General features: G+C 40.3%; 2 protein-coding genes across 5 annotated transcripts; both read left to right on the forward strand.

The window, feature by feature from the left end:
* The first annotated feature begins 168 nt into the window (after window positions 1-168).
* On the forward strand, window positions 169-6,166 carry ecd (ecdysoneless homolog (Drosophila)). 3 transcript variants are annotated; one of them, XM_049008551.1, is made up of 14 exons: window positions 169-328; window positions 598-829; window positions 1,258-1,375; window positions 1,473-1,560; window positions 2,315-2,493; window positions 2,797-2,989; window positions 3,517-3,645; window positions 3,808-3,933; window positions 4,048-4,133; window positions 4,279-4,373; window positions 4,546-4,756; window positions 4,899-4,966; window positions 5,050-5,285; window positions 5,740-6,166. In XM_049008551.1, the coding sequence occupies exons 2-14, from the start codon at window positions 622-624 to the stop codon at window positions 5,932-5,934; spliced, it is 1,932 nt and encodes a 643-aa protein (XP_048864508.1). In that variant the 5' UTR covers window positions 169-328; window positions 598-621; the 3' UTR covers window positions 5,935-6,166. The 3 variants fall into 3 exon arrangements, with proteins under 3 accessions (XP_048864508.1, XP_048864511.1, XP_048864510.1); XM_049008554.1 differs by having other exon boundaries at window positions 5,743-6,166; XM_049008553.1 differs by having other exon boundaries at window positions 178-243.
* Window positions 6,167-11,867: 5,701 nt separating this feature from the next.
* Window positions 11,868-27,494, forward strand: p4ha1b (prolyl 4-hydroxylase, alpha polypeptide I b). 2 transcript variants are annotated; one of them, XM_049008581.1, is made up of 15 exons: window positions 11,868-12,025; window positions 15,722-15,819; window positions 16,246-16,342; window positions 16,875-17,026; window positions 17,917-18,054; window positions 18,697-18,936; window positions 19,129-19,322; window positions 19,823-19,999; window positions 22,052-22,122; window positions 25,008-25,107; window positions 25,300-25,353; window positions 25,495-25,560; window positions 25,728-25,796; window positions 25,967-26,063; window positions 26,206-27,494. In XM_049008581.1, exons 2-15 carry the CDS (start codon window positions 15,723-15,725, stop codon window positions 26,274-26,276), a joined length of 1,623 nt encoding a protein of 540 aa, XP_048864538.1. In that variant the 5' UTR covers window positions 11,868-12,025; window position 15,722; the 3' UTR covers window positions 26,277-27,494. The 2 variants fall into 2 exon arrangements, with proteins under 2 accessions (XP_048864538.1, XP_048864539.1); XM_049008582.1 differs by lacking the exon at window positions 22,052-22,122 and adding an exon at window positions 22,840-22,910.
* The last annotated feature ends 231 nt before the right edge of the window (window positions 27,495-27,725 follow it).

Here is a 27,725-nt window from a genome sequence, read left to right on the forward strand (position 1 = left end):
TAAATCAAGGTAAATTCCGATGTTATTTTAGCAGGTCCAAGGTATTTGAAAAATCTTTTCTTATCGGGATTATTAGAGAGATTTTTTGTAAATACAGTTACGTGTGTAGAGTAATTTTTAATAATAAAACGTCACTGCAGCGCAGGAACGTATGTTACGGAAGTTTGTTTCCCGGTCGGGACGGTTTGATAGTCGCGGAACACAGCAGGCTGTGCGGTGAGAGTATGAAGTGAGTGATCCGTGGTACGTCAGCCTCTTTACAACATTACAGAAATTTGGAATATTCGCTTTGTAATACAGAAGGTCATAATTCATGGTTTGAAAACAGGTAATTGTCTAAATTCCGTTATTTGTTTGTATAGATCAGTTTCTGGCTATTAAGTATTACCACGCAGCCTAGGTTCTTTAAGGGTTAAGACACATTTTAAATAAACTGTATGTTTTCGATTAGAATATAAATGTAATTTAAATTAATGCATACTGAATTTTATCACGTCATTTTTATGGTTTAGTCAGATTTGTTTTTGAAAACTAAAATTCTCTGTCAATGCTGGAAATTTTAGCTATAAGTACTACATCATGTTCATTGACTTTCAGGAAAGAAGGCTCATAACTATCAGTATGGACGCCCTCAGACGGCCTGCCGTGCTTGATGATGTGGTTCAGTATCAGTTATTTTTAGCTACACCTGATTCCTCTAAGCCCCGTACCCGCAACACAGAGTATCTGCAGCAATTGGTACAGAAGATCCTCGCAGAGTTTGCCCCTCTCCTAGTTCAATACATTTGGCAACAGGAACCCTTCAATATCAACTACTATCCAGAAAAAGGTGAGCCAGTTTTCACATTTTTGCCAATTAATTTTGGTAATTAAGTGGACAGTAGTTTAAACTATGCTGTGTTCAGGGGCTGGAATTCTGGGTCCCTTGACAAGAGGTCATCTTGGTGTCCCTGCTATATTTTGCCAGGCATGGGGGCCCCCAACATTACATTTTTGAGGGCCCCTATAAAATGCCGGGGCCCCTGAATCTGCCAGGTTCTCCATGCCACTCCAGTGTCCCTATTCATACTACTCTTTCTTTAAGGATAAACTGGAACACAAGTTAACTTTTATTTCTATACGCTTAGGCCAAAAAGGAAACATGCGTCATTATTTACTAATGTAATTGTGTGAATACTGTTAACGTCAATATAATAAATACCATTTTCCCAATAAATTATTTAAGTACATTTTCACATTGGTTCTTGTGTCTTACAGGAGGTGTTCCTGCCTATATTGGAGGTTCCACTAAGTATGGAGATAACGTAGAGGATGAGTGGTTCATTGTATACCTTCTTCAACAGATCACGCTTGCATTTCCTGAACTTGCTGCCAGGCATGTTTGTTTAAAATCAATCCCCAGAAAGTAATTTTTCATTATTTACAGGAAAGCGTATCCAACAGTCGTTTTTTGATAACCCTTTTTATTGCAGAGTTCAGGACAACGACGGGGAGTTCCTCCTTATTGAAGCTGCAAATTACCTTCCTAAATGGCTGAATCCAGAGAGCAGTGAAAATAGGGTAAGTTGTTTATGTCAAGTTAAAATTCCTATTTGAATTACCTTTATGTTAGGGCTTAAATTAGTAAGTTCTATGACTTTAACAGAATAACTCCAAAGAGAATTATACTGTTAATATCAAAATATGTATTAACTAGTTGGTTTTCACAAAGTCAAATGCTTATGTGTTCAATAAATCTATACTTTCTGCAGCTTTGAAAAAAGTGTCATTAGGGCCAATTGGATTCTTTAAGTGCTCATAGTGTATGACTGTATTATTTGAGTGTGTGCATGTTTGTTCTTTGTAAAGTCTGATTCTTTATGTGCCACAGCCTTGTGCACTGTGCTGGCTAACCAGGATTAGTAGTTGCAAATGAGTTTTTGTGCACTTTTATTATATACTATTTACAATTTAGCATTACTTGATTAGTGTACATAAACGCTTTTGCTGGTGCATGAAGTTGAATATAAGCTGTATATAAGTGTGTGTGTGTGTGTGTGTTAGACATATTACAGTACAAACATTAAATTCAAGGTTATTTAGTTATATTTGTTTCCTAGAGTTTAAATTTTGTACACATTTTCTCATACTGGCTGTATACTAATCAAGGAATCAAGCCTGGATCTTCATGTGTGAGACATATGACTGGAGTGATTATTTAAGAAACTCCTAAAAGAAACTAGAAATGGCTAGAAGAATGAGAGGCTAATGGAACTATTTTCAGTTTGTTTCTAGAACAAGGTCCTTTTTCAAAGTCCTGTCTGTTCTGTTAAAGGTATTCTTTTACCGAGGGGAACTGCACATCCTGCCTGTACCTTCCCAAGCTGGGGACATGGGCTGGCCAAAGCATATGGTCCCCAGCGAGGAGGAAGCCTTGGCCTTCCTTGTTACACACAGAGAAGCCTGCTTGGCAAGCAGCAGAATCCGCTCTGCAGTTAGGAAAAAGATTGAAGGGTAAGAGACCCACTGACATTTTAGCACCATACGAAAACTGTTTACCTTCCTTGATCACATTAAAGCTTTGGCTTATATTTGGTAGATTTTATTTTGTAGTTGACTTCTGCAGTAATTGTATTTAAAATGTTTTTTTATATATATATATATATATAATTATTGTAGTTTCTGTTTTTATACATAAAATAGCAAATAAACTCAAACAAGCAGAACAATTCATTTAGAAATTTAGCATGTAAAATAGAAGCAAACATATTTTTTAAACTGGATAATAAATGGTTTTTCTGCGCTTTTTGTGTCCAGGTACCCTGAGAAGATCCGCAACAATTTGCATCGTGCTCACTGTTTTGTCCCAGCTGGGGTAGCTGCCGTTCTGGCCAGACGGCCGGACCTCATCGCCCCCGCAGTGTCTGCCTTTTACTTGCGAGACCCTCTGGACCTCCGCGCCTGCCGCACTTTCCGCACCTTTCCACCAGAAACCAGAGTCCTCACCTCAGTAGGCATGCGGGCACCAATGGGCCACCAGTAGTACTAAAGGACGTGCATTTTCACATGTACAGTGCTCATCAAGCACATTTAACCACAGAAACATACAGCCCAAAAAATTACTTATGAACATTTTACTTGATCTTAGCGTTTAAATGATCTCGATATTGTTGTAAAGCTATGATGTGTTAGTTTAACCATTTCAGAACCATTTAGCAGTAACCATCAATATCACATCAAGTTATGTAACTTTTTTTATTTAATTGAAAAAGCTGTTAGTGAAATCAATTGAATACATGGGATGACTAGGGTTCATTAGTGTTCATTTCCAAATTTTCTAATGTTAAATTGTATTTTTCTGAACAAATACATACTTACTGACCAGCTAAATAGCTTTAAACATTTATTTTCCTGAGATTTGTGTGCAGTCCTGTGTGCAGTCCTGTATATTTTCAGTTAAACCGTACTTTATCTGCCCTGGTCTATACCATAGCTGACTCATCGTGACACACAGGCTTTGCTCCTGTGTTCCTGCAGGTGCTCTTCACGCGGTGTCTGTACGCTCAACTTCAACAGCAGCACTTCACCCCAGACCGACACAGCCGCTTCATTCTTCCCCTCCGCTCGCAGCCGCATTACCGCGCCCACGAGCTGGGCATGAAGCTGGTGACTATACCTCTTCCGTCACAGACCCATAAAAGCAGTTTCTTTTTTGTCATATTTGTGGTTGTCTGCTTTGAATAGTTGACCCCATTGTAGATGGTGATTTAATTTAAATGATCCTGATTGCGTGGCTTCATCGCTAACTGTCGCGCCATGGGGCGACAGGCCCATGGTTTCGAGATCTTGTGCTCGAAGTGTAGCGGGCCATCCTCGGAGCAAGACGTCCCTGTCAGTGGTAATCCCCTCTGGAAGGGATTTATTGAAAGTCTAGAGAAGAGCGGCTACTTCAGAGTAAGTCTCCCCGGGATGATGTTTGTAGCGTGACGCTGACGTTTTTGTAATTTCATCTTTGCATGATTTGGTTCTGCATTGTTTTACTCCCCTTTTATCCTGCCTCCTTATTAGGGAGAGTTGGAGGGTTCTGCCCACCATAAAGAACTAATGTCGCAGGCGGAGTCTTTCTTCAAGCAATCCGTCACCCCTCCACACAGGTCAGCATCTTTTGATTCCATGCTTGATGCGTATTTCAAAACCCAAAGATTCTCTACATTCTGGCTTCCCATTGCATGGATTTTGTGCAGATGAAATGCAGAATTTAGCATTTATATTGCTTTCTGATGGTACGCGTCCTGCAAGGTCCCCTGGGGAAGAAGTTCTACAAGTTCTACAAAGCTCCCCATATAGTATAGAAGAGATGAAGGAACAGGAAGCCAATTTACCTCCTGAGGACAGTAAGTCTCAAACTGCTTTCTGTGGCCGCAGTAAAGTGTACATTTTATTTTAGGTAATTTCTTAGCTGCACTGGAAACTAGGACTATCACTTATGCTATTTCTTGCTTTTGTATGATTTCAACTTAATTTCCCGCAATTACCAAATAATTCCCTTAATGTTCACATTTTTAGGTGATAGCTGGCTCGACATCTCACCCCAGGAACTGGATCGTCTTCTAGAAGAGACGACAGGTTTTGGTACCAGACAGTCAAACTTGGGTCAGGACAACAAGCAGGAGGGAGCAAAGTATGACGAGGCGAGCTACAGCCTGGTAGCAGTGACACAGGGCGTGAAGAACTTCATCAAGACAGTGTCATCACACGAGGGAGCCGAATTTCCCTGGTGGGCTTGGAATGTTACACAGCATGCTGAGCAGCTTTTATTCTAGAGCTCGATTACTTTTACTAGCATATCTTAGTTAATAGTACAATAACTTGTTAATGACTTTCTGCTTAGAATAAAAACTTTCCATTTTGTGTTGCAGGTCCCATTCACATGAGCCCTTCAGTTTCGATCCCAGCTCCATGGCCAACACTTTGGAAAAACTCCTTGGTAATGCTGATGATTTGTGTGGTTCTTGAGGCTCTTGCTGTTTCCCCTTCTGCTGCTAACTTGTCGCGTATTAAATTATGCAGGAGGAAACGCTGAAGAGTTGGATTCAGATGATCTGGAAGATGACAGCATCGATGATGATGATGATGATGATGATGATGATGACGAGGTAAATGAAGGTACTGCGGTACCTGAGGGAAGAAGTGCAAAACTTGGAGGGGAGACAGGAGCTGAAGATTTGGGCAGCCTTAGGAGATATATGGAAGAGATGGACCACGAACTGAAGGATACAAACATCGGACAAAGCTTCTGCAAGGCTGTGAGTTTGACGTTTCTTTCCTCTTCAGATTACAGAGCAGTGATTGAATTCTGACTAACTTTGAACCCGGGCTGGGCAATATGCTCCAAAAATTGATATCACCATATTTTCACAATATGAACATTTATCATGATATTCTAAAATTCCTATGTAAAAAAACATTTTTAGTGTTTGAGTTTTTCTGATTAGGATGACCAAACTCATAGTTACGGAGTATGTGGCAGGTACTGTATAATGATAAATTATGCCGACTAACTCATACCTTGATAGAATTAGCATTGTAACTGTTAATTATGCAAGAAAACAAGTGTTGAGGCTATATCACGATACAATATTTGAATTGATGACAATATGAATCACAATATGATATTTTATCGATATATTGTCCAGCCCTACTTTGAAAGTACTGTGTAAAATTGTGACACACTTACCAATTTGTCATTTATCTCTCCAGCAGGCCATGGACAAATCGGGTGTTGCCGAAGCATTCGCACCAGAAGAGGATGAGATCCAGCCTCTGAATGTAGACCTGAACCTGGTGGCTAATCTCCTGGAGTCCCTCAGCTCCCAGGCGGGATTGGCAGGGCCTGCTTCCAGTCTCCTGCAGAGCATGGGTGTCCACCTGCCACCAAACGCTGACCAACCCTGAGCCCAAGACGTCAGACCCCCTCAACAAATGGCTGTGGTAGCAGCAGCGTGAAAAACTGTTGTCAGATTGAAATTAAGTAACTCTGACATCTTTATTCGTAATCATCATTTTTCCACATATGAATGAGATTCCTTTTTTTAGTCCTATTATTATCTTAAATGATATGGATGCTCACGAAAATAACATTCTTTGAATATTATACATTTTGAAATAAACTTATTTTGTAAAGATGTATTTTAGTCAATCATTTTTATTATTTTTGATAGGTTTACCAGTCAGTTCTCATACAGTCCTGGATGGAATGATTCAAGGCCTTTCTTGGGAAGCACAGTACATATCTCAGAGTGTACAGTGACAGGGTCACTAACAGGGTACTTGCATACACACAAAGCAATTTGGCTGCCCCAGTTTACCTGACTAGTAACCTCCAGTAAATGATGGGAAAGTATGCAAAATCCACTAAATCCAGCAAGCCTGATGTACATTATATACGGACACAGGGCAGAAGTGCGAATTGTAAGACCCTGCCAATCTCTTGTGGTGCCTGCAAATGTCTTGTCATATTTTTTTTGTATACTGTGTTAAAACTGAAATTTGAGCTGTAACCCAAATCAAACCTTAACAACTGAATTATGCTGAAGGACTTCTACATCTATTTTTACATGTATAAAATAGAATATAAATTAAACTATAATTTAAAGTAGGAAACATCACATGCACCTATACCATAACAGTAAAAGTATCTTTGTTGAAATACAGAGTATATCATTTTAATGTGTGAACTCTGCTTTATTCATAAACAGTTCAAATGATTAATTTTTTATTTTACTAGGTCGTATCATATTTTTCTCTTGTGAGATGTTTACTCTCTGGAGGCTTGGTGGGAACTCTATTAATAGGATATTCTACTGCAGACATCTGCTTCTGACATCGGTGTAGCCCCTCTGTTCCTCTCTGCTTCCCTCTCCATCAATGAATCTCTGTGATTCTTACGCTAAGATTAACGCAGCTTGTTCAGTCTCTCCAGGAGAATTATGGGTATGAGTCGGTTACAGAGGCTTGTGCTGGAGAATCATTGATAAGGGCTGGTTATCTGGGAGCTGAATCTGCTGGCATCTGCTGCATGTTGTAGGGTCATGAGTGTCTCATCATTCAGTCTCTCCTGTGTGGAAGCGTTCCGTTCTGCTTCATCACTAAGCAGAATTCAGCGGATAACGTCGAACGAAAATGATGTTTCTCATGTAAATGGCATCCTGGCAATTGAAACGTTCTTTCGCATGTTACCTAGGTATGTATTTTAATATGAAAACCCCTCCCTGTTGGCAAGTTCATCTAAATTCACCACGACGTTTTTATAGCTTGGCTAATGACGCCTAGATTCGATTAAACCGAGCACCAAGCCATCTGGATCAAGGACTCAAAGCAGATAAATCCATTGGTAGCGTGAGGAGATTATCAAGATCTCTCGACAGTAAGAAAAAAAAGAAAATAAGAAAAAGTAGTACAACGAAAAAGTAGCTACTCAGATTTTTAGTACAATCAACTATGTTTCGAGGATATAGGGTATCTTGCATGATAGTCTCACAAGGCATACCTGGGGTATGCACACACTGAAGAAAGATATAGCAAGAGAGGACAGGGTGTCCTGATTACATCTCCACGCACCTGTCATGCCCAGCTCCCTGGTGGTCATCTAGAGTCCACTACTCCATGGTGTCGCCTAGGCAACATGCAAACATCCAGAAGAAGGCAGGAAGAAAAGTCAACACTCCTGTCTTTTACACATGGGCCATGCAAACAGCTTCAGTGTATAACAGGAGGGCAATAACAACAGCAATTTAATTTATTTGTTTGTATACCCTAACTGGCAGATCCTGCATAATTGCCCCAAAGGCGATACTGGCTGCAGCTGCTGCTACCCAATGCCTTCCACTGGAAACCAGGGCTACTGTGCTGTCCAGGGAAGTGCAAGCTTCGGGCAATCAAGCAAAATACGGCTGACCTAAAGGTTACCCCAAAAACCTGCATACACAGCGAACCTTGGCAGATAAGATTGGCCACCCCTGATATATAGTAAGTAAGATGTGGATTATGTGAACAAAATATTGCAGGTATCAAAGGCAGTAATTTTCTTTGAATAAAAGTGTTATTTTCTCATTCAATTTCAGGGGTGTCGGATCTCAGTCCTTGTGGATCATGCGTATACAGTTATTAATTTTTTTTTTTTATTCCAGCTGATTTGCTTATTTTGTATTGTCAGATTAGTATTTACTCATTACCAGTGATGCAGAAATGTAGACAATCCATTTCTAATGAATGTTTTTGTTATGATAGGGGTGGAGGAGGTGCTGGCCCCAGTAACGCCCGAGTGAGCCAGTGTGGAGCCTGGATATGTAGCACCTCAGCAGGTCTGCGACCTCCTTAATGTGGAGGCCGGGGAAGCCAGCCTTGCCTGACCCAAGCTACATCCTCGTCCTGTACTGCCGCAGTGCAGAGAGGTGAAGTCCACTTACAAAGCCAGCAATGTTTCTGCTCTTACCTTATTCCTAAACCCAAACCTCCCAAGGGGTAAAGAAATTCACAGTTCATCAATTTTTCAGTTGTTATAATCCTAGATTAAAAAAAAAAAGAGATTGCAAAAACAAGTACAAGTTTTTGCTTTTTTCTTCTGAGTAAATAGGCTTTTGACCAACGCTCTGATGGATCAGCATAATAAAGTCTTGCTTTATCTCCATATATAGTATAAACTATAAATTGTAACTCTTATATCTTGACAGTATGATTTCAACTCTCTTGTTCAAAACTCAGTTGACCTACTAATGTATTCAAGTCTACAATTTACGTTATTCCCAAGACGATTCACTGATCCAATCATTTGACCTTTTTTTTAATGATTTTTACCTGTAATATAAAGAAATAATTCAAACAATGATGGCTTTGAAGATTTTAAAAAGAAATATCTAGCTGTTAGATGTGGTGGGTTGGGAGGGGTCATCATTCTGCTGGTACTTAAACAGCTATGTGATACTATTTCCCCCCCCCCCCCCCCCATTTGTAATTAAGCGGTTCTCCTCCATCTCCAAAGTAAAGCTCCTGTAACTTTTTTCAAGTCAGATATGACGTGACGTGGTTTGATGTCCTGTCCCCAGAAAACCACACCCTACATAAAAATATAAAAAAACATTTCCCTTAGTTGTGCTGTCAAACTCCAACTCTCAAGGGTACGTCTCTAAACCTCTGGCCTTTATTATGTTTTACAAGTTTTCTATATTAATCAGCTTACCTGGTGCTTCAGCCGTGAATCTAGGAATTCTGAAATCGTACCCAGAATTCCATCCTTTGAAAAGTAGTGTTTGAAAGCAGTGTTTGATCTCTAGATGTAGATATCTAGAGGTCACCTCTCATATTGCGGATGGTTCCTTCTCACTGACCTCCCTGTGTCGTTCCCCTGTAAGGACAGGTACAAGCGGAGTTACCTGGTGGCAGCCAGAGCTAGAATGACTGTGATACAGGCTGCCTGATCAACTGTGTTCAGTTGCAGGAGTGTTCAGTCATCCTGCTGTATGCAGAAGCAGGACAGAGTCCAGGTAATAACCGTACTTCATTACAGTTTAATTTCTCACATACACAATCATACACTATTCTACTGTGTAGTGAAATGAATTTCCACCTGCTCCTTGAACATCCATATATATGCAAACATACTTGCAGAACACAACTGTGAAGGAAAACAGTAGAATGTTCAGAAGCACTCAAGTAATGACGGAGCTAATAAACTAATTTGATAGATGAACATAGTACAATTATGGCTGGATTAATTATAAGCGACAGGAGCAGTTAACTGTGGTTATGGGCCAGATGCCTATAAAAGGGCATTTTTGTGCATTTCAGAGGGACTAGGCTGTGTTAGTAGAGTTACGGTTTATCTCTGGTTTTTCATGCCATTTTGTGTCATTGCATTATGCGTGTTTTGTGTTCAGTGATTGTGCGTATCATGTATTACTGTATCAGTGGGGAGTAAGGAGGCCAAGGACGACTCTCCAGCCCTACTCCTTCCAGCTCAGTGCCCTGGGCATGGACCCTGTCATCCTACTGGGCGGTTTCTCTGCCTTCCAGCAGGTGTACCCCTTCCTATGTGCAGCTCGCAAGGTGCTACTGGCACAGGAGCGGTGCGACTTCACCATCTATCCCTTGGAGATCCTGGAGGGGGCGCTGTACCAAGGCTCAGCAGCGTTACGCAGCGTTGCCGGGTGGGTGTCGGTTCACTGCTCACCTCTCAACAAGATCCACCTCTAAGCCCCATGTGACCATGGGATTCCACAGAGACTCCACCTCAGTTCTCTATGAGTGACACTGATGTGGCCCCTCCTCTCTTACAGCAACCAGGTCACATGATCCGGAGGTAACCCAGCGCATAGGACTGTGTGCAGAACCTTTTTTTTCCAGCAGGTGAAGATACCCGAGTTCACAACTACCAAGTGATTTATCCTGAGTTATCTGCTAGCCCTTGGTTTCACCTGCTAATTATTCAGACACTCATGCAAATTCTCTTTTTATTGCAAACGTGGCTAGAAATGTGCAGCAATTATTAATTTACTGCAGATGTGGCAGATTTGTCCGAACCTGAAGAACCTGTTATGAAAGCATCATTTTTATTTTTCTCAGGTGTTTAGAGTTCCTAATAAATAACTGGTGTCTAGAGTCTGCTTCTGCCTAATGTTTCACAATAAGTAATTTCGCATTTTTTGTATATTTTTGGTATTAAAGCCCAATGATGCAGCGATACATTACAGAATGCAAAATATTTCTCCCTCAATTCATACATACGTCTTCACTAAAAATATTAAATACAATAGTTCACGTCCTCGATCAACTTCTTTGGAAATAGCGACCTCTGGTGGACATTGACGATTTTCAGAAAGGAAAAAGCGGTTTGTTTTCAATGTGTTTCAATGACCTGGTTATGCTCTTTTCCAGAAGCTTAACCTTTTAATAAGCCTTGCTGCCATGGCACATCAATTGCTGGACTCGTTCTTCTGCTAGTGTGTGTCTGGCCATCACTTTCAATCTAAGTTTTCATACCAGTTATCGTTGGTAGCAGGGGCGTGTGTGGCTCAGTGGGTTATACAGCTCTGATCGGAAGGTTGCTGGTTCGAACTCTGATCGCGGAATAATAATCACGTGTCGGTGGGCCTGGTTCCTGAGCAAGACGGCTAACCCCTCCCGTAATGCTTCTAAAAGGTTGTTTTGCCCCCGAGCACATTCTTGTCTGCGCTAACTTTAGTTCCAAGTGAGCAAACTATATCAAATGGTCGTCTTGTGTTTACATAAGAAGCTACCTTATAAAATAAAAATGTAATAATCACAACAAATCGGCATCAATATGAAAATGACAACTGCTTTATGTATCTATTTTATAAAAACACCATAACATAATCGTGCGATTCCTGTTATTAGATTGATGTTAGTTTAAAGTACATAGTAGCTTTATCCATAAATGTTCATGAACGAAACACAAAGGGTTATATTTTGTAACTACGGAAATAGAGCAGGTTAAGCAAAGGGCAGAACACGAGAGCTAAAATCTCTAATGGGCTGCTTACTATACCACAGGTATATGCGCTAAACAAATAGTGTAGGACATATAACATTTACTGTACAATGAAGTACATTTGACGGTAAATCAAATGATCGTAAGAAACTAACAGTCCAACAATCCAAATAAGACAAATAAATAATCTAAATAGCTAGTCTAACCGCAGGACTTATCAGTATTCGAGCAATCGAATGTATGAAGAAAATGCACAGACAAATACGGAGAAGTGTGTTTTCCACATGTGCATCGATCCCCGTTATTACAGCAGAAGTTGTGTGTGAGATTCTGCACGTAGCATCCTTAGGCTCCGCCGCCAGATGGCAACTTGAAGGACGTGGAAATACGTATAAAAACTCCAGGAAAGAGCAGGAGTCACTTCGCCAGCGGATCCACGTTACATAATCTGATCCAGACTGACTGCAGGGAAGCAATACGCTGCCATCACGTTTCTTTTATTGCTGTGATTTCTTAAAATCAGACCTCCTTTTGTTTATGGTAAGACATTTTTTCCTTGTAAATTTTCCCGGGACACTTTTTTAAAACCTTTTCTAATTAGCGAAAAACTTCAATGGCTTTCAGTTTGCGAAGTACTTTTGGTGATTTATGGTGATTTAACAGTGACCTCCAATATTTTTATACTTTCTAGTTACGTTGATTCTTAAGTCCCAAGATGTATAGATGCATGCAAAATGAGTTCTGGTTTACGTCTCAATGAATGAAACTCTGACAGTTACTAGTTCAGCTACATTGTCTCCCGGTGTAAATGCCACACTTTGATATTTAGTTGTGATACAGTATTAATGCTACTGTAAGCCGATGTGTATTGCTGATTATATATTATTATACCTTCGGATATTGTTTTCAATAACACGTTCTGCCCAAAGGCAAACTCTTTGAATATTTCAATTCGTATTTGTCTAGTTTACTAAATATATATATATATATATATATATATATATATATATATATATATATATATATATATATATATATATATAGTATTTAAACGTTCTAAAGTTACCATTGTATTGTTTATTAAATATTTCTGGACGGAATACATTTCGTATTTCGATTCAAGAAAAATGTTCGGTCGATGACAGTGTTGAAGTTTGCATGGAATTTTGTTCACCACAGGGCGTAAAGGAAATTTATTACAAGATGGATTTATACATCTCCATTTTGTCAGTGTAGTACAGCTTGCATTAAAAGTTACAGATTCGTGTGTGAAGGTTTGTAATCGGCGTTAAGCTGTTGAATAGTTAAGATCGTGCTTCTCCGCGCCATGGTGCGATGGGGGAAGGGCGGAGACGTGGCAGTACACCCCCCCCCCTCCCCACCCCCGCCATCCTCTCTATGGATGCTTATACGTAAAGCACCTTTCCACATTTTTAACCCCATATCTCACGTAATGCTATTGGTAGACAAACACTCATGAACACATAAATGTTTTTTACTTTTCATGCTTTTTCTGCGTTATTTCAAATTATAAATATAAATAATCGCCGAATTCACTTGTATAATTCAGGAGTCAGAAAATAGACCCATAGGTGCAGCTGCATGCAGTTTTTATAAAAATACACTAACGTGCAAAATGGGATGCTGTTTTGTAGCTAATATGTTAGTATTTTAGACCAGTGGAGACCATTTTGAAAGGTTCAAACATTTTTCTACATACAGACTTGTCTGATCCACTGGTCATGTGTATTACTGAGCAGTTTAGAACTGTGCCAGTGATTGTAGGGGGTAGGTTCAAATCCCATGGATGGCAGAGTGATTTCAGTGGTAAGGAGGGAGGTTGCTTGACTCTGCTCACTGATCCTCACTTGTATGTTGCTTTGGACAAATAAATGGAAGTAAACATGCATAATTTGGTTCCAAAAGGGTTGCTTCTACAACTTCACTTTGTGGCCAGGCATGCCTTTGCCTTTCTCCATTAAATTCTGACTGTGATTCTCTGAGTGCATTCACAGTCACGTCATTGTAACTTTCTGAAGGAAGTGAAATTCAGAGGCGTGTGTCTGCTGTTATAGTAGCAAAAGCACACTCAGAAAGGCAGGGTTGGAGGTAATTAGGCACGTTCTCCTGAAAGTCCTGGGGATGAGGAGAATAAAGTAAATTTAATGACTTCATCAGTGCACCCTCACTGACTTAAAGCTTGGGGGTAAAAAGTAGTATGGATATTATTAGTGAAAGTAGTATGGAAAAAGTAGTATGGATATTATTAGTGAAAGTAGTATGGAAAAAGTAGTATGGATATTATTAGTGAAAATTTGAGGTGGTCATTGAAGAAAGAAAGGAGCCTTGAAAACCGCAGCCTTTAAAGTTGTAAAGGTGCTCATCAGGGGTCATCACTGTGATGAATTCTGATGGACATTTCGATCAAAATACAGCTTTTACCATAGACATAGTCTTTGAAAACGTAGCCTACGTAGTTCTTTTTTTTTAATTTTCTAAATCAAAACTTTTTGCCATGGATCTAAATGAGGGTTGAAGATCCTTGGTGTATATTCATTAGTTTTAAACGAAGATTTGTAAAATTGTCAGCGTGTCACAATATGACATTTTAGTACCAATATTTATTTAACGACCCAGATGGTGACTCCTTTAAGGTCTGAGAATTATACATATTTAATTTATTTTCTAAGCGAATTGTCTTTTTTGTCTCTTGAAAAGCAGGGGAACTGCCAGAATTCATGTGAAGTGTCTGTATTATAGTTGTAGCTTAATTCTCTTTTCAAGACAAGTGTCATCTGTTCTCTGACACATAAAATGTCTGCAGAAGTGATTAATTCCTCACAATGTTTTTCTCTATAGTGGCGGAGTGAATTGACCATTTGAAATGCTTCAGTGAATCTGCTGTGCACACACTGCATGTGCCTGGCCTTTTCAACTGTAGGAAAACTGAGGGGAAATGGATCATTGACTTTCTGAGTTTCATGCAGTGAGAGTGATGTTAATTTTAGAAGGTCACAAGGTGCCTGCCTGGGGCGTAAACCAAGTCACATGTAAATTCTTACTCATGTGAGTGGAGTAGACGGGTTAATCGGTAAGTACTGGTAAGCTTTTTGTAGATAAACTTAGCCAATAAGCCACGTAGATGATTTAGTTCCTCTATAGTTTAACTTTTAAACTAATTAAAAACTTTTAAAACTAACACCAAAGGACTTTGGGGCAGCATGTAGATCATTGGCTAAGCCTCTGGGCCTGTGATCAGAGGGTTGCCAGTTCTAGGCCAGCTTCAACCAAATACTCATACTTGAGTCCCCCTGAGTGAGGCCCTTAACCCCCCCGCCCTACGGGCTTAGCTGCCCTTCACTGACAAACATGGTCTCACATGCATGTGTGTCATGGCGAGCAGAAGGGGGTTGGGCTCAGTAAAGCAATATTATATAATACCAATTGTCAAACAGCATTTGAAAGATGAAGATGACCTCTTCCTATGATGTACAAATGATTATACATGCTTAACAAATCCAAAGTAAGACATAGTTCACACTCCTGAGATGGCAACTTTACCATGTCTGTTTGTTGTGGACTCTAATAGCTGCTGTTTGATCCGTATCCTGATGAAATCTGGTAGTTGAACTTGTCCAGGCAGATAGTTAAGTGTTGGTGTTGAACTTATCCATGCAGGTAGCTAAATGCTGGTGTTTGTATTAGGGAAAGTTTCATATAGTTCAGAAGACACAACGCAGGTTTATGTCCTTTGGCTTATCTGAAATCAACCTCCCTTCATAGTTTGGGAATAGAAGCATGATGGTTACCCTCATATACTCTAGTGGCAAGATCTTCTATTCTCTCCATCACTCTTAAAATAAGTGTTTCCAGATATAGACACAGATTCCAAAATGTCCCAAGAATATTACACGATCTCCATATATTCCATTCAAAATGTCTACGATGGGACAGTACAGGAATGGGTATCTTGCTGTTCAAGCATATTTCTGATTATATCTTGTAAGCATGCTACACAATCAGTATCTGGGATACATTTGCAAAAGGATCTTCAGTTTAGCAAACATTTTGAAAGGCCAGAAGACAGCACAGTGTTCAGGTACTAGACCACTTTGTTCAGCCAAAGACAGAACCCTCGAAATGGGTAATTCTGTTCAGTCTCCTTTCTGGCTGACTGTAGTGTCTACCAGTACTGTGCTAGTTGTCCCGCCCTGATTCTGATGGTCTCTTTCTCAGCATGATGGAGATGAAGTCATGGCCTGTTTGGTTTGCATTGATGTTCAGCAGCCTCATCCAAGCATCAGCTGCTCATAAAGACTTCTTCACATCCACTGGTGAGCTCCTTCCCACTTCTTTTATTCATTAATCCATGTTTAAATACGCTGGAAGCTGTCTGCAGGCAGTCTACAATTTCTAGAAGAAAGATCAGAATCACATATTTCTTTTTACATATTTCTTCATCTTCACACTTCTGTGATTTAAATGTCATGTCCGTTAACGTGTAATAGTCAAAGTAACGGATGAGGGGTTGCTTCTGCTTTTAAATCGCCAAACAGCTGCTAAAATTTTAAATGCCATGCCTTTCTGTGTTGCGTTTTTATATATTCTGTGTGTTTGTAGCATATATTTAAAGCAACCACGATCCATATCTTTATTCTAGGTCCAAAATATAACATAAAAGGATACAATTTAATAAATGGGGGCAGCCTGCATTGAATTTCTGCCGCATTGCATTTCGGTTTCATTGTTTTGGTCATTAGGCCATATGACGGATCTGTTATACACGGAGAAGGACCTTGTGACGTCGCTAAAAGATTATGTTCAGGCTGAGGAGCACAAACTGGAGAAGATCAAACGGTGAGATTCCTTAGATACAAAACACACCTGATACACAATAGATTTTAGCAGAGTGTAATTGGTTGACGGTTCAAGTCAGTGGCCATACAGTGACACAATTAGTAAAACCACTTGTGTCTTTTAGGAAAATGATGCTCATAAAATTATAGTGTAAAAGCGATAATTAATTGGAATTAAATCTGAGAACATAGCCCCTTGAAAGCTGTCTCTGCATTCAAATTTCCCATTTACCGCTACCTACGCACTGTTGGAAAGTAAGTGATGCTTCATTGACTTGATCCTTAGGGGATCAAACCGATACAGAAGTCTGGAATCATATTTGAACATTATGACTCTAGAACATGTAATTATTTGGGATCCAAGCAGCATTGTGCATCCAGATTACCTTATTGTATTTGTGATTATTTGTTTGCCTTTCAGCTTCAAAATTTTCCAGTTAATAATTGATCATTTCAGCATTGATCTAGTCGCATTTAGATTCCACTTTGGCCTCAGAGGTTAAACTTGGATGTTTCTGCATGGCCTCCTTTAGGTGGGCGAACAGGCTTGACTCTCTGTCCTCCACGGCCACGCAAGACCCTGAAGGCTTTCTGGGACACCCTGTCAATGCCTTTAAGCTGATGAAGAGGCTCAATACGGAGTGGGCAGAGCTGGAGAGCCTAGTGCTTAAGGATGTTACTCATGGTTAGAAGGCCCACGCCTGTCCATCTTTCTCAGAAATGAGCTAATTATGTCTTATAGCTGAAGTGCATATTCAAGATAAATAGTGAAGGAACAAAAATATTTGCTAACACTTTCTATAAATGCCATGTCTATATGAATCTATGAACATATTCATAACACATCATAATGCAGTCCTAAAGCATTATAAATGCGACTACAAATATTTATGAAAAGGCTTAGCACATTATAGCCATGTTTTAGTGCTTGACAAAATGACACTTCTTGAACCATTTGTTGTATTTTTTGACCCCACTAGATGGGGCTCTTTGTTTGCTTTGTGCCCTTTTAGCACAGAGCACCATTTAGTGTAGTAAAAAAAAATCAGCAAATGGTTAATGAAACATCATTTTATCTATCATTACCGTGTTTATTATGCATTATGAATGCTTTATGAAGCTGTCATCTATAATGCGGTATATATACCTTCATAATGTAGTACAAAACATCCTTAATTCTTATACCAACCATTATAGTGCATTATGAAGGAATCTATAGTGCATTATAGATAAGAGTTTCATTGGAGTTTATGAAGTATTATAGTCAACACTATAAGGTCTTATGACTGTCAATTGAAGTTGTTGTGATGCTTTATTTGGCTGATGCCTATTTGTTTAATCAATGATTGTGATGCATTATGAAGATACATATAATAATATCATATTATAATTTATTTAAAATGAGAACTTCAAATGAAGTGTTACCAGATCTTTCGGTAATTTTTGACAGACTATAAAAACATAACAAAACCAAAGCTTCAGGTAAAGTCGGCCATCATATACTATGCTGACTCTTGTCCCAAGGATACAATAAAAATGTATTGCTTAGCACACTTTGCTTTCTCTGCTTCCCAGGTTTTATCTCTAACCTGACCATCCAGCGGCAGTACTTCCCCAGTGATGAGGACCAGACTGGTGCAGCCAAGGCCCTCCTAAGGCTGCAGGACACCTACCAGCTGGACACTAACACCATCTCGACAGGGAATTTGCCTGGTGAGCTTCAGGCCATCAGTGCATGTGCAATGGTGCTGACTGTCACGCATCTGCGGTGACACTCAGGCTTTCAGACTCTCACGCTCATGCAAGAAATCATACAGCAAATGTGTGTTATTCCATCGTAAACCTAAAATTAACTACATGAAAAGCGTTGGGGCAGTTTGCAAAACCTATAGAGTATTTATAAGGTAGTAAAACTGTTAGATACATGTAAATGCATGTACATGTATGTGCGACCTTGTATCAAATTGAAAATCTCACTGGAGCCAGCTGACCAAAGTTGACAACCCTGCATGTGTCTGTGACCATTTCATAGACTAGTCAGAACTTTATCGTTCCAGGACTATGGGTTCCAATCTGGATCCATAGCTCTTTTGTATGACTCCTTGTGTTTCCATGGAGCACCTACAGTTATGATCCATGTTTCAAAGATATTCTGGTCGGAATTATTGGGTGAAATTACCCATAGTTGGCGATGTAGTTTTTCCTAATGAATAAATACATGCTTAGCAATCCATGTAACTTGTAAGTGTCGTCAGTGAATTCTTTGCTGATCACAAATTGTTACTTATAAATAATTAGCAAATATATTATAATGTGTAATTTTCTTACTTTGTGTTGATGCTGATTTCTTTACAGGAGTGACCCACAAAAGCAGTATGACAGTAGAGGACTGTTTTGAACTGGGCAAAATTTCCTATTCAGAGGCGGACTACTATCACACAGAACTTTGGATGGCGCAGGCGCTCAGGCAACTGGACCAGGGCGAGGACTCGACTATCGACAAGGTGGCCGTGCTGGATTATCTCAGCTATGCCATCTACCAGCAGGGGGAGCTGGAGAGGGCCCTTGAGCTCACCAAGAGGTTGCTCGAAATAGGTGAGTGTCTGCAACAGCTGAGAAGCAGCACCACTGAAGCATAGTATGTCTAAACTTTCACACTGGATTTATGTACGATTTACCTGAAGGTCATGAAAACAAATGCTCCTGTTTATTTGTGGGTCAAACTTGACTCTTGATTTCTGGCTTGGTTATTAAATAATGCCGATTTCCCGTGACTTCTGCTCCCAGATCCTGAGCACCAGCGCGCTAACAGTAACCTGAAGTACTTTGAATACCAGCTGGAGAAACAGAAACAGGCAGAGGCCAAAAAGGAGAGCAGTGGGCGGGAGAAGAGAGATTCGGCTAAAAAGAGCAGGACCAAAAACCCCCTCCCAGAGAGGAAGAAGTACGAGCAGCTGTGTCGTGGGGAGGGTGTCAAACTGGTGAGCGTTATGGCCCACAGACAAGCAGAGTCTGCTTACAACGTTTGCACCACATCAATAAGATTTTTTTTTGCAATCACAACATCAATCAGTCAAACATTTGGGTGACCCGATAATCCATGTTAGGTGGAACGTTTTGATCTGGGACAGGATTAGTAAACCACCATTTCAATTCTAAAGCACTTTCTAAGACCGGAAATAACTCAACGTGTCCTTCTGACATGGATTATCTGGTCACCCTATTTATTATCATTCTGCAGATGTGGCTTTTAAGTCAATGGATAAAGTGCTATCAGCAAGGTACCGTTATTACGGGGCTGAGTTTAGGCTGAGGGTAGGTATTGCACGTGACATTAGAGTGCACTGTGGAAGTAGTTGGGGGTACATGAGGCGATTCCTACATCAGTGGTTGGAAGCAAATGAAGTATATGTCAGAAGATGGGCCTGCATGGTTATGGGGCACTGTTTCTCACACTTTGTGGGGACTTCTCTTTCTGTAGACACCTCGCAGGCAAAGCCGCCTCTTCTGTCGTTACTTTGACAACAACCGGAACCCACTCTACCTGATAGGGCCAGTGAAGCAGGAGGACGAATGGGATCGCCCGCGCATCGTCCGCTACCATGAGATCATCTCTGACAACGAAATCAAGAAGGTCATGGAGCTGGCAAAGCCACGGGTGAGTTCTCTTGATTAGTGGATTACGGTTAGCTTGTGGGTGGCAACATGGATACATGGGTACGTGATTTGACCATGGAACATGCTCGGAATCTTTTAGAGCCGTATATTTTAAATGAGATTTGCTCCAGGAAAACCATGATTAAATAAGACAATTTAAAACTTAAAACCAATATGCAACATCATGGGATGTCTTAAAGATTACAGCAGCAACAAAATAAGTTAATACACTGTGCAAGACATTCATCCATCCATTTTCCAAACCGCTTATCTTACTGGGTCGTGGGGGTCCGGAGCCTATCTCGGAAGCAATGGGCACGAGGCAGGGAACAACCCAGGATGGGGGGCCAGCCCATCGCAGGGCACACTCACACACCATTCACTCTCACATGCATTCCTACGGGCAATTTAGCAAGTCCAATTACCCTCAGCATGTTTTTGAACTGTGGGGGGAAACCCCACGACAACATGCAAACTTCACACACATATGACCCAGGCAGAGACTCAGAGAGTGTCCCAGAGGTGTGAGGCAACAGTGCTAACCACTGCACCACCATGCCTCCCCCAGTGCAAGACATCATCTAAATAAACCAAATACTCACACATGGGTGTATTCAAAAGCCCACTGGCAAACTTGCTATTATTCCACAAGGTAGGCAGCCATTTTCACTCATTCTGGCTAACTTTCTTCAAAAAGGCAAACAAAATTTGAGAGTAGGCACCATTTCAAAACCACACAAAAGAGAAAAAAAAACATACACAGATATTTACTGCCGCTGACATGCGAGTCGTGAGTATCAGTACATGACAACTCATTGAGAATGTGTAGAGTTATCTGTAGAATATGACAATGATGAGTGATACGGGAGAGAATTAAGAGATGTGATCTGACGGAGGAATCTCGGTCATCGACCAGATTACCCTAGGAATGATGAGGGATGGGAGAGGGAAATTAAGAGATGCGATCTGACGGAGGCCAGATTACTCTGACCGCAAGTTTACTATAAGCGTAACAACTTGTTATTCACAGTCAAGGAACATTATTGGTTGATTGAATAATTAATTTATGTATTATGTTTTTACAAAACATTGGGTAGACACGTGCCTACCTAAATTGATTGGTACAATGCAACGGTCTTTTTTGAAATCTGATGCCAAGCATCTTTAAAGTATCATAATGGATATATTTACCTATTTTAAAGACAGGTCATTAAAGAAGTTAAGTCAATTTCAACCAGGTAGGCCATTTTTCTCATTATGTTTTTAACTAAAATCGGTACCCTGTAGCTTAGTCCGTAATTTGCTGGAACGGGTCACAAATGTCAGGCAAGTAGTGTTGCATTATTTTAGAGAAGAATTTATTTGGACTAGTGGCTGCTTTGAGTTTCATACTGTTGCAAACAGGCAACAGCATACGACTAATGTTGCACGTGTAATAAGAGTTTTGATTCCACATGTTCCATATGGTGTGAGATAAATCTCTCTGTTGGTCATTATCAATGCATTACCATCAATGTGTGGCTCTGGTGTTCATCTGAACCTTGAATATGAGCCCATTGGATGGATAATGAGGACATTTTTTCCATAATAACTTTGAAGGTTCTGTAAGATGTTTGTCCTATCACCTGTTCATCTTTGAAGCTGAGGTTTAGACAATTGCCTTCTCTGCATTTTTGCCTCTTGTACTTGGTTACTTTTCTCTTTTTAATTAAGAGTTTAATTTAAAGAAGAAAATTATACATTTGACCTATAGTATGCAACATAAGGTAAACGTATAATTAAATGGACCTTTATGGACATGGAGCGGTTCAGCATTTAGGTAAATGACTGTTTTACTTGATTCACTTGAGACAAAGAGTACAATCGAATAGCTTACAGAATCATGGAGCTTGAAGGAATGGAGTTTATGTGGATGGGAGCTTGTTGCCCCTCTTGAGACAGTAGATGTAAACAATGAAGAGCCTTTCTGAGGCCATGAAGCACAGTGTTAGCTCAGTAGGTGGAGCGGTAGGTACAGTGTAACCCATCTCCTCTCGGCCGGTTGGCTCCACAGCTACGCAGGGCCACCATCTCCAACCCAATCACTGGTGTTCTGGAGACTGCCCACTACAGGATCAGCAAGAGGTAAGGGCCTGCAGGAACAGAGGGATTAATGGAGGTAGAGCTGTAGCTGAGCCCCACCTCCTAGCCCCTGAACTCTATACTTCACTGCCTCCTCTTCCCATTCTTGGACTACATTAACTTAGCAGACACTTAGGGTACCTGGACCAAGTGAGATTAAGGGTCTTGCTCAAGGGTCCAGTGGTGACCACGGAATTTGAACTGGCGACCTTCTGAATAGGGGAACCAAGTGGCCAAACCCACAGGGTCATAAACCACGCTGTACCACACTCCTCAGCAAAAGCACATCTCTGTCAAGTGGGCCACCAACATGAGCTCTGACTCAGACTGTACTCCTGTCAAGCTTGTCAGAATGTAACCTTCAATATAAGGGTTAGGAAACATATTGGTCACATTTCGTTCATGGTAAGGACCTGTGTTTTTGCTTTATGTGACATGATTGAAGGTCAACCCATCTTTCTGTAATGATTTTACATTCACACTCTTTTTTTTCCCACTTTAGTTTCCTTCAGACTGATTGTGCATTGAAAGGATAGGGATCGGCTGTTTTGCTGTTAAGAGTGTGGTCCTGTGGTTTAGAGAGTGTGGTTGTCCAGAGGGCTCCCACTTTGACTCTAGCCGATACATCACACCGCATGGAGCACCAAATCAACAGCTTCTAACGTGCTTTCTTCCTCTTTCTCTGTCCCTTTTTCCCTTCTGTGTGGCCTTGGGAACTAGCTAAGGCGTGCTACTGTGCATGACCCTCAAACTGGGAAACTCACCACCGCCCAGTACAGAGTCTCCAAGAGGTAAGGGGTCAAAGGTCAGGGGACCCAGGAAGTTATCCTTCTCTGCTCACTGCCTGGCCTTTCCCCTATCCTTTCTGGACCATCACTTAACACGGATTGAACTGGCCTTCAGATTGCCTGATCCTATGGTTTTCTGAATGCAATATTTTACTTACTAAATTAACTATGCTCATCATTGCAGCTTAATACAAGATGAAGCCTGCCTCTGCATCCGATGAAATAGTTTTCTGTATTTATAAGGCTATCCGCTTACTGAATGGTAACTGAGTTTCAGTATTCGTCAGTGAATCAGTCAATGAATCCCTTGAGCTTTGGGCTGCTGAGATTTTTTTTTTGCCTGTTATCCCAGTCTGATGATGTGCAATGATGGACAAAATGACGCTTCATGAACCATTTGCTGTATTTTTTGACCCCACCAGATGGAAATGTTGGTTTGCTTTCAGGGCATGCTTTGCGCCCTTTTTTTTGAACAGATAGCACCATGTAGTGGAGTCAAAAAATACAGCAAATGGTTCAACAAGCATCATTTAGTTCATCATTGATGTAGGAATAACCTGAGTTTTCACCCCTCTCTGTTCTCCTAGGTGTAATAATTAATTTGCAAAGATGTACTACTTTTTAGGCATGATGACAGACTGAACAAGCTGCGAATCACGCTGTCAAAAGCAAAAATGTAGTCTTGGCTACATTACTACTTATTGCATGTCCAAAGAAAGTAAGCCAAGGTCACTTATGCAATTTCACCATTGCTTCATACACCTACATATCTCCATTTTCTGGGTAGTTGTCTTTTGTTCTGTCTGCAGACTTTAGATTGGCATTGAGTGCCCCCTTGTGGCAATATTAACTTAAAAATAAGTAATACGATTTGAGAAAATCAAATATGAACCTTTTAGGATTAAATATAACTAATATATATATCAGATTTATTGCAGCTTAATATGAATAACAGATACAAAAATGCAATCAAATTACAATGCATCTTGTAAACTAACTTTGAAAAAATTATGAGTTTGATTTAAGGAGGACTGGTTTTCCAATTAAACTATGTATTTTTAACATAGTTGCTATGGCAATATTTTATTTTAGTTAGTTTAGTTTTTTGTGTGGGAGTTTCAAAAATAAGTTTTAACACACCCAACCGTGGAATGTTGCTGTGGCTTTATTCAAGCAGGTCATTACTGAAACCATCCTCCAGTCTGCATTTCTGGGTGTGGATTTTTGGTTAAAGTGGTTTATATGAAGATGTTTGGGGAGGTTGCATACGTGACTAGCTTTATGCAGGTGATTATGTTTTGTCGGCCTCAGAAATCTTTGCATTCATAGCGTGAGTTTTCAGATACTTAGGAGATGAAGGTTATCTGATATGTTTAAGAAATAACAGTGTGTTTAGTGTACATATCCAATTTGCTATGGTAAGCATTTTCTTCTATCAGTGTAATTTTAGACCGTATAAAATCATTCTAATTAAAGAGTATTTATACACACAGTTCAACATTTAATGAAGTGATACAATTTGACCTTGTAAATAGATTAATATTTTGATATGTACAAAAAGGCATTGTGATTAAAATGATAAATATCAGTCGATCATTTTATTTTTGCCATCCCGTCATTGTATATGTTTTTGCATTATAAAATAGTTCTGAAAGCCTGTGAAGACTTGTTAAAGGAAGTGAGACTATGCGCGCAGGGCAGGGAACAAAGCAGGATGGGGTGTAATGCCCTCCTGAGTGGAGATTCTGTCTGGCCATTACTTTCTTTACATACTTACCCCTTCTCCTGAAGCATGATACTCTCGTGTTACTCTGTATAACCCCTTAGCATGCGGTTTATGTCATTGCTATTGTCTCATTCTGTCAAAGACATGTATAGTTTTTTGTGTGATGCCTTCACAAATGTGACACATTTAAACAAACTTTGAGTCTTTGAAGCAAAGCTGTAGAACACACAACTGTGCACAAATGACAGTTTAACCTCTATGTTTAGCCTTTAACATTATGGTATTTGTGCATACTGTCTGTGCTGAGTCACAGTGCCAGTTCTCCACTGATGATGCCCTCATTCCCATTACCTGCTCCCATCCTTCTACCCCAGTGCCTGGCTGACTGGCTATGAGGACCCAGTGATCGCAAAGATTAATCAGCGAATTGAGGCCGTCACAGGCCTTGATGTGGAAACTGCAGAAGAACTGCAGGTAAGGATCACGGGGAGTGACAATGTCTCCCATGTGGTTCCAGAGAGTAGCTCAAATACTGAATGAAGGAGGAGGCAAAATAACCTGTGGGGGTGTTGAAATGTACAAATTGCAATATTTAATTGTAGACAAGACTGGAAATTAAAAATAGAAAGTTCTAAGAAAGCTGAAAATCTGTTTTTGTCTCTTCAGGTTGCCAATTATGGGGTAGGCGGGCAATATGAACCACACTTTGATTTTGGTCGGGTAAGTGAAGGACCTAGTTATATTTCCTAAAAATTCCATCTCATTACAGTATATTTGTATTTCTGTGTTGCGTCAGGTCATGTGTTCGTATGATCCAGAACAGATATACAGCTGTTGGTTATTTTCTGCTTGTTTCCATAGAAAGACGAGCCAGATGCCTTTAAGGAACTGGGGACTGGGAATCGCATTGCCACCTGGCTTTTTTATGTAAGTGCCTCCCTGAACCTATCGTGTAAAACATCAGTCACCTCCATCCATTTAGATCCTCCATCCTAGACCGTCCTCTTCCATTTTCGAGATTCCCACTGCATGTAAGGTGTGACCTCACTGATTGTGACATCATAGGTCTTTGCCCCTCCCCTCCCTCTATATAGATGAGTGACGTAATGGCTGGAGGCGCCACAGTCTTCCCCGATGTGGGGGCCGCAGTGTGGCCAAAGAAGGTAAACTCGTCATGCGACATAAATAAAGGGAGATCCCCAATTGCAAGGCATCCTCAGTACTAATAAAAATAAAAAGCTAATTAAAAAATATAATAATAAAGGCTGATGCTGTTTAATAAAAAAAAACATTGGCATGTAGCTAGAATAAGCAGCCATTTTGCATTTTACAGGGTACCGCGGTATTCTGGTATAATCTGTTCGCCAGTGGGGAAGGTGACTACAGCACGCGACATGCGGCCTGTCCTGTGCTGGTGGGCAACAAGTGGGGTGAGTTTTTACACTCGCTTAAATACAATCCATGCTAGAGTATTATAATTTCGTTTTCATGCATTAAACAGTACACATATATAATTGTAATATGTATTATATATAACTGTATACTCCTACTGATTTCGGACTTCTCTTCTAGTATCCAATAAATGGATCCATGAACGTGGCCAGGAGTTCAGACGACCATGTGGTCTAAGTGAAGCGGAATGATAAACGATTCCTAAGGCGATTCCCACCCCTCCCTCACAGCCCCCAGGACACCAGCTCCCCTTTTCAACTCCGCAGACACACGACGTGAAGCTGCCTTCCCAATTTCCCTCCCTGTCTGCGAGCAGAATCGGCCCTTTGGTCTTTAGCCTATCCTGTCTATTCCTCTCTAGCTGCTAAGAACTTTATAAATGTGGATTCTGCCTCGGCAGGTTCTTTGCATTTGGGGTTATGTTTGTCTACACTGATTTTTACCAGCTGCGTAAAAACTACATACGGTGGTGCGTATTGAGCCTCATTATGTTCCCAGTGATCCAGCACAATCTGGAGGAGTGACGATCACTTCCACTTGCATAAGGGCCATATCCTGCCAACATTTTTCAGTCTTCCTATGCACGTCTCCCACAGATGGCCCTGCTTATAGATTTTAGGACTCATGATGCAATGTTCTCCCAGGAATAACACTGAAAATTAGATAATAACATACACTTTTTTAACTTTGCTGTACAAATTCAAAGCATGTTAGCATATTTTGAATTTCAAAGATTGGTTAGAATAGCAGTACTTTTAATCCCCATGCAGAAATTCTGTCCCTTTGTTTTTTTTTTTGCTTTGCCCCATCTTGTTCTCCATGCAGGTGAGAGCAAGCTTGGGGGTCACAGCAAGGGGGCAGCCGCCTTGTGCTGCTCAAGGAGCTGGGGGTTACAGGCCTTGATTAAGGGCCCACAGACATGTGGCAATTCTGCCAAAGTTGGGCTCAAATCAGTGACCTTCTGATAATGGGGACAGGGGCTTAGCCCACTGAGCAACCCATTGCCCCCAAGTAGTCTGTCAAAAACATTAAAACAGTTCTTTCAGAAAGTGTTTCTTTGCTGGACCATTCAACTGATTATGTTGTAATAACCTTCATATTTATGCATTTTTTAGCAATAATTCCAAAAGGATTTTTCATTGTGATTCACTACTTTGGTTACCCACAAATCCAGTATTGTTACTTCTTAGTAAAAATTCATGAAGAGTCAACAGAAGACTATCTGAAACACATCCTCCATTTCATATACCCATACGGATTTTGGGGCTCTTCATTATCTGGAATTTCCAGGGATCTCTGTGGGAGAAAGATTCTATTTATATATTGTGAGATTCTGTCATTTAATTTGTTTGCATATCGCTGGACATGTTAAATGAGTGTTTTCTATAAAATAAATAATGTGCTCATCATGTGTTGCTTTTAAGGACATGAGACTTGGGTCTGACGTAATACTTAAAATGAATTAATTACTAATTTCTTTTTCACGTAATGTTGCGCATTGGTGTGCAATATATTTATGTAGTCAGGGTATGTCATAACTGCATTTTCATTTCAACTATTGAGACAATTTATCATGTCCAAGCCCCACCACCTAAAAAAAGGTATCATGTATTTCTTGTATATCGGGAGTGGTGTATGAA

This window comes from Brienomyrus brachyistius, chromosome 3, assembly GCF_023856365.1.
Source record: "Brienomyrus brachyistius isolate T26 chromosome 3, BBRACH_0.4, whole genome shotgun sequence".
Lineage (NCBI taxonomy): Eukaryota > Metazoa > Chordata > Actinopteri > Osteoglossiformes > Mormyridae > Brienomyrus > Brienomyrus brachyistius.

Excerpts from the sequence above, each read along its gene's own strand:
- ecd (XM_049008551.1), top strand. The coding sequence starts at position 622 with ATGGACGCCCTCAGACGGCCTGCCGTGCTTGATGATGTGGTTCAGTAT. Across the intron at positions 1,376-1,472 it reads TTTCCTGAACTTGCTGCCAG|AGTTCAGGACAACGACGGGG; the intron begins GCATGTTTGTTT and ends TTTTTATTGCAG. Across the intron at positions 4,374-4,545 it reads CAATTTACCTCCTGAGGACA|GTGATAGCTGGCTCGACATC; the intron begins GTAAGTCTCAAA and ends TCACATTTTTAG.
- p4ha1b (XM_049008581.1), top strand. The coding sequence starts at position 15,723 with ATGATGGAGATGAAGTCATGGCCTGTTTGGTTTGCATTGATGTTCAGC. Across the intron at positions 18,055-18,696 it reads CTCGACAGGGAATTTGCCTG|GAGTGACCCACAAAAGCAGT; the intron begins GTGAGCTTCAGG and ends ATTTCTTTACAG. Across the intron at positions 25,561-25,727 it reads TTGCCACCTGGCTTTTTTAT|ATGAGTGACGTAATGGCTGG; the intron begins GTAAGTGCCTCC and ends CCCTCTATATAG.